Source organism: Centroberyx affinis, unplaced genomic scaffold, assembly GCF_046629955.1.
Source record: "Centroberyx affinis isolate AG114_WGS23_722 - 3 ecotype Tasmania unplaced genomic scaffold, CSIRO-AGI_Caff_v1 ptg000380l_1, whole genome shotgun sequence".
NCBI classification, from domain to species: domain Eukaryota; kingdom Metazoa; phylum Chordata; class Actinopteri; order Beryciformes; family Berycidae; genus Centroberyx; species Centroberyx affinis.
The window spans coordinates 1,341-17,240 of record NW_027279049.1 but is presented as its reverse complement, the minus strand read 5'-3'; the positions used below and the strand labels follow the sequence as shown (position 1 = coordinate 17,240).

Below are 15,900 nucleotides of genomic sequence, written 5' to 3'. Positions count from 1 at the left end.
AGGTGCCTGCTCAAATAGCATGTATACGGGGATATGAATAACCAGATTTCTCTGTTCCATGTAAACGCCATATCCTGAATATGATCACTCCTTGTCCCTCTGGTCCTAGTCCCTAGTCTGAAACAATTTGAGTCAGCTAAATTGACCTAAACAAACAGCTGTTTTTAGGCATTAGGCCTATTAGCTAGCTAACTAGCCAGTAGGCTAATTTAGCGAAGCACCTGATGCTAACATTAACGTGCAACTACTAGCCACTACTAGCGCTAAAGTTTGCTTCTCCCAGAAACGTTACCTAGTGCGAAACTCAGATATGTTTAATACAAGAGCTACTAGCGATGTCAAGTCTCAAGTCTAAATGTAGAACAGCAAGTCAAGTCAGAGCAAATCAAGAATCCAGTATCAATTTAATATCTTAAAGAAAACTAAATATCTAGGACTTTTCAGTGCAATATGGTTTTAATAGGATAAAAACTTGCTAAGAGCATCATGAGTTTGATCTCTATAATCACTATAATCAAGTTTCAACTTCAATAAATTAAATAATTTCAGAACAGAATTTAAATTCAGTCGTCTGCTGGAACAAATCTCATCACTTTCAATCCAAGTCATTTAAACAAACACAAGATCTTTTGTCAAGGCTTTGGAAACCTTTTCAAGTCATCATAGTACAAAGTCAAAGTCAAGTCCCAAGTCACCAGAACCCAAGTCAAGCCTCAAGTCTTTTCTTCATGCATCAAGTCAAGTCTCAAGCAATAAAAAGTTTGACTGGGGTCTGACTTGAGTCCAAAGTCATGTGACTCGAGTCAAAAACAGCACAGAAATTGACCACGTTTTCTCAATTCTGTTGAGGCAGCCAAGTTGTACATTTGGAAGCACAATCAGCTGAGGACCTCCAATATGGCCGCCGCTGGGAGTGTTACATCACCTGAAAGCCTTCTATAAGCCATTTAGCCTTTCTGGATACTCTGAACAGTAGGGAGGATTTCATGGGCCTATCCAAGTAGGCTGAGTGTGTGTTATGGTTACTGTTTGTCTCCCTGTCTTTGCCTGTCTACCTGACTCCCTATCTCCTTGTCTTTCTATCTGTTTCACTATCTACCTCCCTGTCTCTCTCTCTATCTCCCCCACCTGTCTGTTTGCCTGTGTATCTCTAACCCCCCATCTCTCTCTCTCCCCCTCTCTCCTCCTCTGTTTCTCTCAGTATTTTTCAGTATTTCATCCAACACTACTTTATCTTCATGCTTTATCACTAAGCAAGGTCACTACATTTGTCTTCATGAGCTCCCCTCTCTGTGTGTGTGTGTGTGTGTGTGTGTGTGTGTGTGTGTGTGTGTGTGTGTGTTTGGGGTGTCACACACACACACCCACACACACACACACACATACACACATCCATGCCCCCTGGACCCTGCACTCAACTATCAGTCTCCTTAATTCTCTTTCCCCTCATCTCTTCTCAATCTACCTCTCTCTCTCTCTTTCTTCTTTTTCTTCTTTCTCGTTTTCTCTATCTCTTCACATTTCCAATCTGTTCTGACCGGGGGCTTTTTTTTTTTTTTTTTTTTTCTGGTTCTTTCTTTTTTCATTACGATGAATACTGTTTGCGAGCGGAGGTGCGATGGATTTAAAAAAAAAAAACCCAAAACGATACGATATCTAGTTACGGGCCGTATTGATCGGGACGCCCCTGAAAATAGTACATGTGCCTCGCGCTGTTTAGCCAACGTTGTGGGCGACATAAATAGTCTGCCAATAGGTCACCATTGCTGTTTGGCTTTTGTTACTGCGGTGGAAGGGATGTAATGAATTTCTTAGTATTGAGATAAACTGGATTAATGGAGAGGGTGTGTGTGTGTGTGTGTGTGTGGGTGGCTGGGTGGTGTGTGTGTGTGTGTGTGTGCATGTGTGAGGGGGAGTGTGAAGTGTTTCCAAGGTATAAGGAGGGCTTGCGGTGGAGATAATGGTGATGGAGAATGTGTGTGTGTGTATGCTCATTACATACCGAGTGTAGGGTGTGCTTATCAGTGTACAAATGTTTTGTGAATGTGTGTGTGTGTGTGTGTGTGTGTGTGTGTGTGTGTGTGTGTGTGTGAGTGTGTGTGTGTGTGTTCGGCCAGACTGTGGTGCTGCTCTGCGGCTTGGCCTGAGACAAGATACTCCCTAAAGGTCCAACTGTTGATCTGGTCACAGCAGCTATTTTAGACTACTCTTCATCCTCCTCCTCCTCCTCCTCCTCCTCCTCCCTCCCTCTCTCCCATGCTCTTTCAACTTCAGGCACTCAGGAGAGGGGAATTCTCTTGACACACACACACACACACACACACACACACACACGACTGCATGCACATACTGTTCATACAGTGCATTCCTTTTTTCTGCGCCTGACGCCTCACCCAAATTTCTTCCCTGATTTTCCACTCTCCCTCTCTCTGTCTCTCTCTCTCTCTCTGTCTCTCTCTCTCTCTCTGTCTCTCTCTCTCTGTCTCTCTCCCTCGCTCATTCTCGCTCTCTTCATCTCCCTCACTCACTCATCCTGAACCTGCATCCCACCTCTCCCTCCTCCCTCTCTCTCCCTACACTTTTCTCCTCACCCACCCCTATTTCTCCTTCGCCCATTCATCTTTCCCATCTTTCTCTCCCTCCACATCTCTCTCTTCTTCGCTCCCCTTCCCTCACCTTTCCTTCCCCCTCTCTCTTTCTCTCTATCGCTCAGGCCTCTCTCTCTCTCTTCCCCTATCCCTCTCACTCTCTCCATTTTTCTCCTTCTCATTCCCTCTCTCATTTTTTGCATTTCAGGCATTTAGCTGAGACTGTTATCCAAAGAGACTCTGTCTCTCCTTCTCTCTCCCCCACATGTCGCCTCCATCTTCCCATCTGTTTCCGAATATTCTCTCCAGCTCCCTAATTATCCGTCCTTTCCGACAGCTGATCTGGGTTCAGTGACCGCGGGCTTCCCTTGATCATCCCATCCCTCCTGATCTGAGCGCGTCAATTGATCCTGGATCAGTGGGCCTACTACGAGACGCTTGATAAACACATACCTCTTGTCTGTTTTATCTACCTTCCCCTCCCCTCCTCCCTCCGCTGCCTCTTTCTATCTTTCTTTCTCTCCTTGTCTCTTACCCTACATTCAGACAGAAGGGAAAAAATAATTTAGAGGCGGCGCGAATGTATGCAAAATGAGTGGAGATAGACCAAACTTTGCTCTAGGCGGTGCAAATTGAGCTAAAGAAGCATCAGTTCCAGTTGAATTTTTGGAACTTGAAACAGAAGTTTGCCCGATGCAGCAGAGCGAGAGCTAATCAGCTTCAAGCAGGATACCTGTAAATTTCTCCCCCTTCATAACACTTACAGCAGGGAATAATGTCCATTGGGTAATTGAAACCAATAACACTGACTGATGACATCTGAAGAAAAGTTCCCAAGAGCTAGATTCGCCAAAGAAAACATCGATCATGCTGGCAGCCAAGCCTGAAGCTAAAGGATTACAATGCAAGCATGATAGAATAAAACATATAATGCTTAAGAATAGTTTTGAGTAATCTAGCGTGCCTCATCATTCATCGCCATTAAAACAAGAGGTCAACAAAGATGTCAACCAAAGCCACTTATCATAATGGCTGTCACTATCGCCCTCGCTGCTTTCTGTTGTTTTTCTCGTCACGCCAATTTGGCTGCTTATTTTTTAAGTCAAGGGATCAAACACACGCGAGTAGAGCGAGGAGAAACCCCACCTCCTGTCTCATGAGGTCCCTTGATGTCCCTCGGTTTTTGAGGTACTTTGCGTTCCAGTGTGTGGCGCGCGCGTGTGTGTGTGTGTGTGTGTGGGTGTTCTTGTACTTTTAGAAGGAACAAATGTTGTCACAAGGATACAAAGATGAGGAAAATCCTCTTAAGTGAGGATGTTTTGGCCGGTCCTCACTTCTACAAGGAGGTAGTTTAGGGTTAGACCTTGGGTTTAGGGTTAAGGTTAGAAATTAGGATTAGGTTGGGTTTAGGATAAGGGTTAAAGTTAGACATGTAGTGGAGAGGGTTAGGAGTTTGGGAATGATTGTAGTCAATGGAAGGTCCTCACAATTACAGTACTACCAATGTATGTATATGTGTGTGTGTTTTCTTTTTTATTTGTGATTTGTTGTTATTTTTCTATAGGGGAGCAGCTGCTTGATGTATTTCAGTATCACGTAGATGGATGTTTTTCATTCCTTGACCTGTATTAACTTCAATAACCTTTAATAAATGGGATTTCCAAATTCACATTCTCCATGTCCCTGTCTCTTTCTGTGCCTAGCACTTCTCTTCTATTGCTACATGCTTATTTTAGCGACACATGCAGGGATAATATAGTCAGAATGATGCAAACAGAAAATGTGTAAGAAGCTTTCTTCAAGCACTAGTTTTCAAATTCTCTGCTGCAGTCTTTTGGTCCTATGATGGCTGTTGTTAATGGATTCTCCAGAGAGCCTGCCCAGACACCAAGAAAACTTTGATTGATGTGGAGTGGATCAATAGTTTTTGAGAAAACATCAAAAAACCTACACCTCATGCCGTGCATTTGGAGAACCGTCTTACCCCACTGTGTTGCAAACAGTCATTGTCAGTCTCTTTGTCAGAGAAGCTGGCTGGGGAACTTATCATCAATTTCAGCATTTTCATGTTTGTTTCACTTAGGAAACCAAACAGTTGTAAGTGGCAAAAAACATCAGAAGTGCTCTGTGTTTTTTTTTTTTTTTTATAATGAATGCGTTTGCCTACTTAATATCCTCCCACCAGGTGAGAGCTTCCCCATCCACCATTGTTTGAAAATCACCAGAGACCCATTACCTTGTTAAATTGTACTGAGGCAGATAGCCTGGATGTCTGGTGATATGTTTTTTATGGAACGGGAGGAAATTGAACTTGACAAATAAATAAAATTATAGATGGACTGAAAGTTTTTTTTTTTTTTTTTCCTGGTAAGGGGAAGTGATCACAGCACCATGACTAGAGAGTGGTTGTAATACAGTGAGTCTACTTTTATTGTCTGGGCACTGAGGCTCTGTGTGTGTGTGTGTGTGTGTGTGTGTGTGTGCATTACCACTTTGTGTATTGCAGCCTGGTCTCATGAAATTTTGTGAAATGACTATGTCTAAAAATGCAAATAACCTTCTCTGTGTACAAAAAATAATAGAAATACCTCCACCATGAAAGGATTATGTGGAGGAGAGATGATTAGAAACAGGCATTAGTTTGACATAGAAACAGCACTATTGAAAGTAAGGGTGCTGTGGTCGAGTTGCCTTCAACTCCGACAACCCAGGTTCAGTTCCTAAACTCGTGCAAAGAAGTGTTCTACTGTGAGTGAAGTTTTCATTTTCAGTTAATTTAACCATGATCACAATCTTGCTTAAGTTGTTCTACTTGCCTTAACCTAAAGATCAAATCAGCACTAAATCATATAGGGCAGAAAAACATTGTTGCATCATGAATCGTTAGCCTCGTTTGAGATTAGCAAGTCCTGCGCAGTTTTGACCAGCGACTGCTCGGTCCGTTGCATGATGGTTAGAAAAGTTCTCCGACTCGCTCCTCCGACTCGGCTCGGGACCGAGGCGGCTGCAGTTTTTGGAGCGAGGCGCTGCAGCTGCTCTCCACCGACTGCACAGCTCCGAGGATGATGGGAAACGCCTCGAGCTGAGCGCTTATTGATTCAGCACAGTTGTATCACACACCCACAGTGAGAAGAAGAAACTTCAGTTTTTATATTCGTTCCAAGATGTCACTCCATGAGCGGTCCGTATATTATTTTATTAGAACGCTATGTAATATTTTCCATAAATGTCACTTTTAATGCCTACATTAAAATAAAAATAAGTAAAGTGAAGGTCTGGGTCGTTAGAGCAGTGAGTGTGGGTGGCGGTAATGCATCTTTTAAATTGTTTATCAACCGCCGTTAAACAAAACTGAAGAAGAAGAACAAGAGCAGTGAGTGTGCAGTCGGGGGTGTTCGGCTTGTTGACTCCTCGCCTGACCGCACTCGGCTACTCTCGTCTATTTTCCAGGCGTGCAGGTAGTCATCTCAAACGAGCCGATTGTTGCACTGCTCTCTGTGGGCTGAAACTTTCAAGCATGTTGCACTTCTGGCCACACCCAACCCCTGAAGTCAAAGCAGGTGTTTTGCATCAGCAGTCAAAGGCAAAATACCTGCTTTGACATCACTGATTAGAGTGTGGCCAGAGGTGCAACGTGCTTGACAGTTTCATGTGACAAACACATGAAAACCCAATTTGTGTTATTGTCACAGTCTTTGATTTTTCAGCTCCGAAATGTAAACATAAACGCCCCAAATCGAACCCCTTATTTTTATATTAACTCACTGATATGAGATGTTATCAATTATTCACTCCAACTTGTAATGGGAGATTTTAACCTGCAACTTGATAATACGTCAGACTCCAGAGTAATGAAATTTACTAATATTTTACACATTTTACTCTGCATGTGAAAGAGCCCACTCATAAACACAGAGACACTCTTGATCTCGTCATCACTCATGGGCTCGCCGTAGATGTCGCATCTGTTGTTGATATTGCTATTTCGGATCACTACTGTGTATTACTGAGTATACTGTTGAGGCGTGCAATGCGCTTACAAAAAAAATAATACACTACTAGGGAAAGCATCTTGGTTCAAAAGCACTTGAAAACTCGTTCTTTTTAATAACAGTCTTTCACCTAAACTGCTCTCCTCTTGTGATAGTTCAGTTGATAATTTTTGTACAAGAACAAAGGTAATCATTGATTCTGTGGCTCCACTTAAAATAAATAACATACAAAATTACGCCAGGATTCCATGGAAACCGCTCAGCTCAAAAGAACCTGTTGTAGAGTGTAAAGAGTGAATGGAGGAAAACAAAATGGCAGATCCATCACAATATTTTAAAGGACAGTATTTCCAAGTACAACCAGAGTATCACAGTTGCCAGACACGCTGATTTCTCAAATGTCATCTCTCATCATCTTCATCATCTTGCAACATTGAACCCCTCCCCTATGATAGACCCTGATTTTGCTCTATTCTTCAGAGATATGATAACCAACATTAAGTTTGACATATCTAAACTACATTTTATTTCTCTCTCTTGACCATATTTCACCCTTTAAAAGCCCTCTACATTATTTTACAGTTAGTGATTAAGGAACTATGTGAAATAGTGAGTAAACTCAAGCCGTCAACCTGAGCCCTGGATCCTATCCCCACTAGCTTATTTAAAAAGTTTAAGATTGCATGGCTGCAGATGTAGGCTACTAAGTATTGTCAACCTATTGCTGCAGACTGAATGTTTTCCATCTGCTTTAAAACTGCCATACTGTACGACCTCTTTTGAATAAGTGCACCTTGGACTCTTACTCCTAACTGTATCTCCAATCTGATGTTTCTCAGTTGAGAAACTTGTCTTCATACAATTAAATAACTACTTAAACTCGCAGGGCATATTTGAGGTATTCCAGTTTGGTTTCCAAGCCAAGCACAGTTATGAAACAGCTCTGGTTATGGCCATACATAACAAAAGAATCAACCTTGATAAAGAAATGAAGTCTCTATCATGGTTCTTCTCGTATTACATTTGAAACAGCTGACCATGACTTCCTGGGCCTCTCAGGCACAGTTTTAAATTAGTTTAGGGCCTACCTAACAAACTGTGACTGTTTTGTGTCCAGGCAATCGCAAAATCGTTATATCGTTACATATGATGTACCACAAGGCTCCATCTTAGGGCTCCTGCTTTTTAGTCCCATTAGGGCCATCATTCCCCAAAAATATATTAGTTTCCATTTCTATACGGATGACACCTAATTATATTTTTCTGTTTCACCAGACAATATCAGCTCTGTTGACTCCCTTATTAACTGTATCTCAGACATTATGTACCATCGTATGGATGGCACATAACTTCCTCAAACTGAATCAAGATAAAACGGAAGTTTTGGTAAATTGAGTTAAGAAGCAAAGAGATATATTAACCTCAACACTCAGCTCACTTTCACAAAACCTCATAAGACATCTGGGTGTTATCACTGACTGTGATCTAAACTTTGAGCCACACATACAAAATGTAACTAAAACGGCATTTTACCATATAAAAACCTTTTTTCTTGTGCTGACACTGAAAAACTGGTGAATGCATTTATAACCAGCAGGCTACACTACTGTAAAGAAGCTCATTCTACTGCTGCACTTAGGGGCCTTATTCCCACAGCAGCCATCTTGAAGTTATGTCACACTGAGGGGGGGAAACTCTGCCTGGAAGAGCGAATACAGCCCAGCTATATCCTGCTGTTTTGTACCTACTGTTATGCACATCACACAAATGGCAGGAATGAGACAAACATTTATCATTTCACAGATTCTCTCTCACTGAAAAACTCTCAACAATCGGGAGAGGTTGACATTTTAAGGTAATACATTAGCCCACTATAGCTAACTACTGTCCAGTAACTAACTAGCTAGTGAGCTAGCTTGAAGTAGCCTAACACTAGTTTCATATATTTGTCAATATTCCGGTTAGTTTCACATCCTGTGATGTAAGTTCAAAATGGCCGCTGTAGGAATAGGGTCAATTTTATGTCGTTCTGGATGCGAGTATTAGCTAAATGGTTAAAATGTAAATATAATGTCTCTCTCTCTCTGTCTCTGCCACTCTCTAACTCTCTATGTCTCTACATCTCTCTATGTTGATCAATCTGTCGCTACGGATCTCTCTCTCTCTCTCTCTCTCTCTCTCTCTCTCTCTCTCTTTTCTAATCTCTTCTTCTTAGCAGCATTGGATCTGTCTTCCTCCCTTCATCCATCCATCCATCCATCCTCGCACCTCCTCTCTTCCTCCAGGGTATCTGTAGATCCTTAAAAAGTCTTAAAATCAATTATCAAAATTTAATTTAAAAAGTATTAAAATATTTTAAATAGGCTACAGTTATCAGACTATTTTTTTCCACCGTAGAATAAAAGGTTTCTTTGCGCTGCATGTCCACATAACAGGGTTAGAAGTACAATGTGGATTTTTTTTTTTTTTCATTGGATCTGCTTTACTAAACACAATTGGGCTTCATGTCCCTTAACAATTAATTTCCTGTTGTGCTTTATCTTATTCTATCCATTTATAGTCGCAGAACTTTCATTAGCTGCGCTTCATTGGAAATAGGCTGGCGTTGGCAGCTTTGTTTCTTTATGTTGCCTTTTAAAATACAGTTCCAGGTGGCATTGAAAAGGTCTTAAAAAGTCCTAAATTTGGTTTTCTGAAACCTGCAGACACCCTGCCCCTCCCTCAGTCTCTCCCTCCCTCTGTATCACCTCTCATCTCTGCAAAGCACATGGTTTAAAACCTTCTTTGACTAAGATATTAAAACCAAATTAAAGTCATATCTATGGCATTCATAGCCTGAATAATGATAAAAGTTAGTTTTAGCTTTCGATCTATCACAGAAAATTGGAGAGAATCAATGTGACCCTGTGATTATGCCAGCAACATCAACTTTTCATAAATCACAGCTTTGGCTTTGATTTTTCATCATTTTTCACAATATTTGCCTTTACCTTTTTATAAATGAGGCCCAAGGTCTCTCTCCCTGTCTCTCTCTCTGTATCCCCCTGCATCATTCTTGTAATCTCATTTCTCTTCTCTCTATAATATAATTTATCCCTCCCTCTCTTTCCTCTCTCCCTCCATTTTCCCTCCTTCTGTCCTCCTCTCCACTCCTCCCTCTCTACCTTTGCTTCATTTGTTGATGATGCTGCTTTCATGGCCAGGTCTCTACTGAAAAAGTCCTTTTTAACCTCAGCGGTACTGCCCAGTTAAATAACATAAAACATCCATCCCTACATCTTTCCTTATTTATCTCCTTCCACTCTCTCTCCTCCCGTTCCTCCTTCTGCACTTCCCATCTCTGATCTCTCCAAAGTACAGTCTCTGCTCTGCAGTGTGGCGGCCATCACTGTGAGGAGTTGTCACTCTCCATTTTCCTCGTCTTCCATCTCCCTCCATCCCGTCGTCCGTCCATCGCTCCCTCCCTCCCTCCCTCCCTCCCTCCGTCCATTTTTCTCAAGTCTCAACTCTCCAAAGTATAGCGTTTGCCGTGCAGTGCTGCTTCATGGCAGTGAGGAGTCTCGGTTTCTCTCTTTTCCCATCTCGCCCCTCCCATCTCCTCCTCTTCTCCTCTCATCCCTCTATCTCTCGACTCTCCAAAGTATAGCATCTGCCGTACTCCCTCTTCCTTTCTCTTCCCATTGCTGTGTGCTGTTGGGGCCAATTGCATAAATGACTTGTCACTCTCCCTCTCTCTCAGTCTATCATTTCCAATGTGGAGCATCCGCCCGGAGGTTTCTGACCATTGCCGAGAGGAGTTGTCAGTCTCTCTTTTCCCTATCTCCGCTCTCACTCTTTCCATCCCACCTTCTCACCTGCCTTTTGCTTCCTCTATCTCCCTCCTCCCTTCTTCCTTCTCTCCCAGGCTGGACAATTACAGTAAGCAATTGCAGCGAGCGTTTGTCAGATGGCGACATGCGGGAGGTGGCCGAGTTCAAAGTCAACCCAAAGGAGCAGAAAATTTCCACAGTATGATGTCATGGCACGGTAAAAAATCATATTAAAACAGCTTTGGAAACTGTTTTGAACTGATATCAGAGAGATATTTAGGTCCTGATTTCACAAAACGATGCAGATAGCACCGGATGTCGTCTCAACTTTCATTTCCATGCCACATTTGCACGGGTTTTCAACACTGGTGCAGGCCGTCATATCAACAGCTATTCAAAGTCAAAATGTTTGCCGGAATCTCTCTCTCCTCCTTTCTCCCTCCTTTTCTCTCTCCATCTGCTATGCTCTCTCCAAAAAAAAAACAGTTGTCTGCTGTTTACCACTTCTCTCCTCCCGCCCTCCCTCTCTCTCTCTGTCATGTTTTCTTTCCAAAATAGAGCATTTGCTGTGCGTTGCTTGAGAGGAGTCGTCAGTCACTCTCCTCCCTCCATCCATTCCTCCATTCCTCCTCTATGTCTCTCTCTCTCTCTCTCTCTCTCTCTCTCCTCTCTTATATCTACAAAGCACAAGATCTGCTGTGTAGCCATTGCAGTGAGGAGTCTCTCAGTCTCTTTGTCTCAATTTCTTCCTATGCCTCCTTCTCTTTCTCTCTCCATCTGCTGTTCTTTGAAGAGGATACATGGTTGCAGGGTTGAATTCTCTCCTATCTTCCTTCTCCCCTCCCTCTCCTCCCTCCCTCACTCCCTCCCTCCCTCTCAACTCTCTTCTTTCCAAAGTACAGTGTCTGCTGTGCATGTTGGACCATCGCGTTGCTCCCTCCCGCTACCTCCTCCTCCCACACCCCCCACCCCCCCATTTCTCTTCTCACTTCTCTTCTCTCCAAAGTCGGGGTTTGCTTTGAAGTGTTGTATCATTGCAGAGAGGAGCCTCGCTTTCCATCTCTCTCCTTCTATCTTCCTCCTCTCTTCTCTCCAATATGGTTGGAGCTCCATCCGCAGTAAAAACTTGTTGGTCTGTCTCTCTCAATTTGTCCTTCCCCTCTCCCTCTCTACCTCCCTCATTCTCTCTCGCCTCTCTTTTCTCCAAAGTATAGTGTTGTGTGAATGTTGGCCCATTGCAACGAAAACCTCTCAGTCTTTATCCCTCTCTCTTCTCTTCCTCCTTCACTCCATCTCTCTACCACTTCACTTCTGCTGTTAAGTGTATTATTCCAGGAAGGAGCCTCTCTCTCACTTCCCTCCTTCTTCATTCTCCCCCTCCCCCATCCCCCCCCTCTCCCCATCACCATCACTCTCTCTTCTTTTCTCTCCAAATTACTGTCTGTTGTGCAATGTTGGACCATTGCAGCAAGGAGTGGTCAGTCTCTTTTCAAAGCACCATCCAAAGGGAAAAGGAGCCCACACACCAGCCGGTTAGGCTATTAAGCCTCAAAAAAGGATATTAAGAAGCTGAGATAATATTAAAAACAGGTTCTTTTAATTTGATGTGGTGCTTAAAATGCTCAAAAACCGTAAAAGATGAAAACAAAGAAAGTTGAAGCAAACATTTCAGGCTTCATCAGGCTTCTCATCAGGCTTCAAGCATTCTTTCAACTTTCTTTGCCTTCAATTTTCATTTATTGGGCAATTTTTTGCACCATGTCAAACCTTCTTTTACTATCTTTGCTTCTTAATGTCATTTTTTTAGGCTTTATGCCCTAACTGGCGGGTGTGCAGGCTTCTTTTCCCTTTTGATGGCGTTTTGAACTGTGCTTTTGAACCAACGCACCCAAAGTAATCATTAGTCCCAAATGTCCTTATTCAGAATTTCATAGTCTATCTTTTCCCGACTCCCCCTCTATCTCTCCCTCCATTCAGTCCTCCATCTCACCTCTTTTCTCTGCAAACTACAGGGTCTGTTGTGTGATGTTGGACCGTTGCAGCGAGCAGTGAGGAGGAGGGTTAGTTTCTCTTTTCAAAACACCATCGACAGAGAAAAAAGCCGGCACACCAGCCAGTTAGGCCATCAAGCCTCAGAAAAGATTATTAAAAAGCTGAGATAGTAAAAAAAAAAATGTTTCTTTCAATTTGACATAGCGCAAAAAGTGAAAGACAAATTGAAAAGTGAAGACAAAAAAGAAAATATTTCAGCCCATCAGGCTCTGAGCTTTCTTTGTATTCTGTTTTTATTTATTGCACTTTTGGAACACTTTTTGCACCATGTCAAATTAAAATAACCTATTTTTTCTATCTCAGACTCTTAATGTCCTTTTCTGCGGCTTGTGTTTTGAACTATGCTTTTAACCGAATGCCTCCAAACTAATCATTAGTGCATTTGCGCAGTACCAAATGTCCTTATTCACAATTTAATTTATTTTCCCCACTCCCCCTCTCTCTCCCTCCCTCCTCCCTTCATCCCCCCTCTCCCTCCACCCCCTCCTCCCTCTCACCTCTCTTCTCTCCAAAGTACAGGGTCTGCTGTGCGGTGTTGGACCATTGCAGCGAGGAGTTGTCGCTCTCGGCCACCCGGCAGGTCAGCGTCACTGTGCCTCCGACCGACACCGTCTCATCTGAGGTCACTGGCTGCAAGGGGTCGTCGTCTAGGCAACGGGAGGGGGTAGGGGGAGGGGGGGGACAAGACAGAGCCCCAAGGGCCGAGAGAGAAACGAGTCAGAGGGAGAGCGCACACGTACAAAAATACTAGCACACACCAACACACAAATCAGATAAACCCACAAAATGCCTTATTTCTCTCTCTTTTTTTCCTCCCCCTCTCTATCTCTTTCCCTGCTTGTCAGGTTATCTATATATCTCTATCCATCTCTCTGAAAGCACACACACAATGCACACACAAACATACACACACACACACACACACACACACGGACATGCTGTCATACAGGCAAAAAAAAGCAGACAAATGGCTATCTAGTCGCACTGACTGCGAGGCCCGTGTAAGAGCAATGAGTCAATACCAGCTCCAGTATCCAGAGACTGTACAACCTGAGGGACCAGTGAAGATGAAGAGAGCGCGGCAGACGGTGGCTCTCGACGGGTCAAAGCGACAGCAGAGCACTGTCTCATACCTCTAATGGCGTTGTAACCCTCTTTAGTCGATATCTGTGTCGGTTTTTACACTATGCATATGTATCGGCGGGTACGGAACAAGCTCAAACGGGACAGGCATTATGGAAATGAGCAGGTCAGAGGGAGAGACAGAGAGAATACAAATGACCCGGCATAATGAAGGGATTCTAAAGGCTGGATCTGAAGCGCCACAGCAACCACTGAACAGCGAGCTGTCTGGGTGCGAAACAGTATTCAAATTGCCTCAAATTACGGTATTTAACAGTGCTCCCTTGATAACGGGTGATGGTGCAGGCTAATTCTGCGTTTTGCATTCAGCGAGGATGGCGGACGATTAGGTGAAACCGAACAAGAAATGTACACTAAATATGCAGCCGCTCATTATGGTAAGTTATGCCGAACATGGCTGCCGCTTTCGCTTTGTGTCGTGTTAAGTTATTGCGGCCCCAAGTACACCCAGCCCCACTTTGTGCTCCCCTCCCCGCCCGCTCGCTCCCAAACGTGCCAGCGCTCGCTCAACCTAATCTCAGGCAAAACAAAAATACGGCATAATTGACGACAAGGCCAAGCCAACGGAGGGAACATCTCATAAGGAAATATGCCTCAAAGCGGTCTCCTCACCCCTGAAAATATGGCGTGTATAAATAGTTTAATTGGAACCAAATTGTCAAGCAGGAGACAGGTTTATATTCGGCGTGGAGCGTTATCACATCCTTGCACCGGCGGTGGAATTGATTTTTTTCTTTTTTTCTTTTTTCAGCAGGAAGAACATCTGCTTAAGTGCGCTACGGCGGAACTCCCATCCAGACATGAAAGGGAGGGGGGAGGATAGGGGGTGTGTGTGTGTGTGTGTGTGTGTGTGTCGGGGGGTGGGGGGGGGACAACGCGGGAAGAGAGGATGGAGAAGAGGAGGCGAGCAAACTAACTGCATGTAGCATCAAAAACACACATTTGCAGTACATGAGCCGAGAGGAGCAGGCAACAACCGTGGGTATTTTATTTTTATTTTTTTATTTTAAAGCTGGATGGGCAGTACAACACCTCGAGAAATATCTGTGGTAAAAAAACAAAAAACAAAAGCGTCAGGTTTGCCTCCGGGCTGAGAGGATTCAGAGAGATAACAGCCCTTAAAGGGACAGCACACCGCTTGCCAGTACGATTCAAACGGCACACACAGTCTTTCAGAGCCCTTCGTCTCAGTGTGAGTAAGTCTCTCCCTCCCTCTCTCTCTCTCTCTCTCTCTCTCTCTCTCTCTTTCTCCACGGCTTTTTACTGAAGCCCTGACCTTGTGGTTGGTTTTTCTAAGCACCGCGGCTGAGGGCTGAATGTGTGGTCAAGTGCACTGCGGATTAGTGTCTCCTTTAATAGCATCTCGGGCTAATTCTTGCAGCTGATCGCAAGAGCTCCTCTACTTGGCATGAACACTTTGGGTAAATTGGCTGTCCCAGTGCATCACTCATCAAGCCAACCGCAATGAGCTCCGACAAGTTGGCCAATCTGTGGAGTGTCTTTGACCGGAGCAGAGTGCCGGTGCCTCTGACCCAGAACAATCTGTGGATAGTACAGCAGGTCTGCGACATGTGTGACTGGCAAAACCTTATCAGTGGTCAATTAGTAGCTCTTTGGGAATGGACTGTATTGGAGTTTGAGCAGCTATGCATTTTTCAAGTGGACTCAATTTTTTTATGATGCTCTTTTACATAACATATAGGCCTACTATTTGGCGGATGCATTTATCCAAAGTACATTGCAGTAGGATGAGTTCATTCATTTTTATCGTGGCCCATTGCCATGCTCTACCCACTGAGTTATACAGGGCCTTTGAAACTCTGTCTATACTTACAGCTTATACAGTTTATACGTACAGCAATTTCGAATCAAATTAGAGATCTCTCGGTTTCTAGAGGTATCAAATCTGTCGTGCGAGCTAACAAGAATGTGGATTTTATGGGGCTTAAGACGTCAACATTTTTAATGATGATTAAATGGCACTACCATAGCAAAATAATGCCTCAGATTTGAATGTAAAATGTAGCCAGGATATAATATAGCTCCACTGATGCATAGAAATCAGTAGATGAAGTGTGTGTGCATGGTAGCAACACAGTTAGCCCTAGGTCAAATATTTTCCATAAATACTTTTAGTGTTTGTTTAAACTTACTTGGAGCACTGAGTGGGTGGAGTTTAACTGCATCAGGATGAGTTATCATTAGAAACTATATTAAATCGACTTCCACATAATTTAAGCAGCCATTGCATGGGCGGGATGGGTGGGGTTTGCCACATTGGGCACTACAATGCGTGCCAGAGAGATTAGGCTACTT

The 15,900-nt window shown here is 43.5% G+C and overlaps 1 protein-coding gene across 1 annotated transcript in view; it reads right to left on the bottom strand.

Moving 5' to 3' along the window:
• Positions 1-13,088, bottom strand: part of cadm3 (cell adhesion molecule 3) — a gene marked incomplete at its 5' end in the record, with an annotated part of 41,678 nt that extends 28,590 nt beyond the window's left edge. The window contains one exon of the mRNA XM_071515920.1: positions 12,939-13,088. Within this exon, the coding sequence (XP_071372021.1) occupies positions 12,939-13,088 (150 nt within the window). The remainder of the gene's footprint in view (positions 1-12,938) is intronic.
• Positions 13,089-15,900: the final 2,812 nt, after the last annotated feature.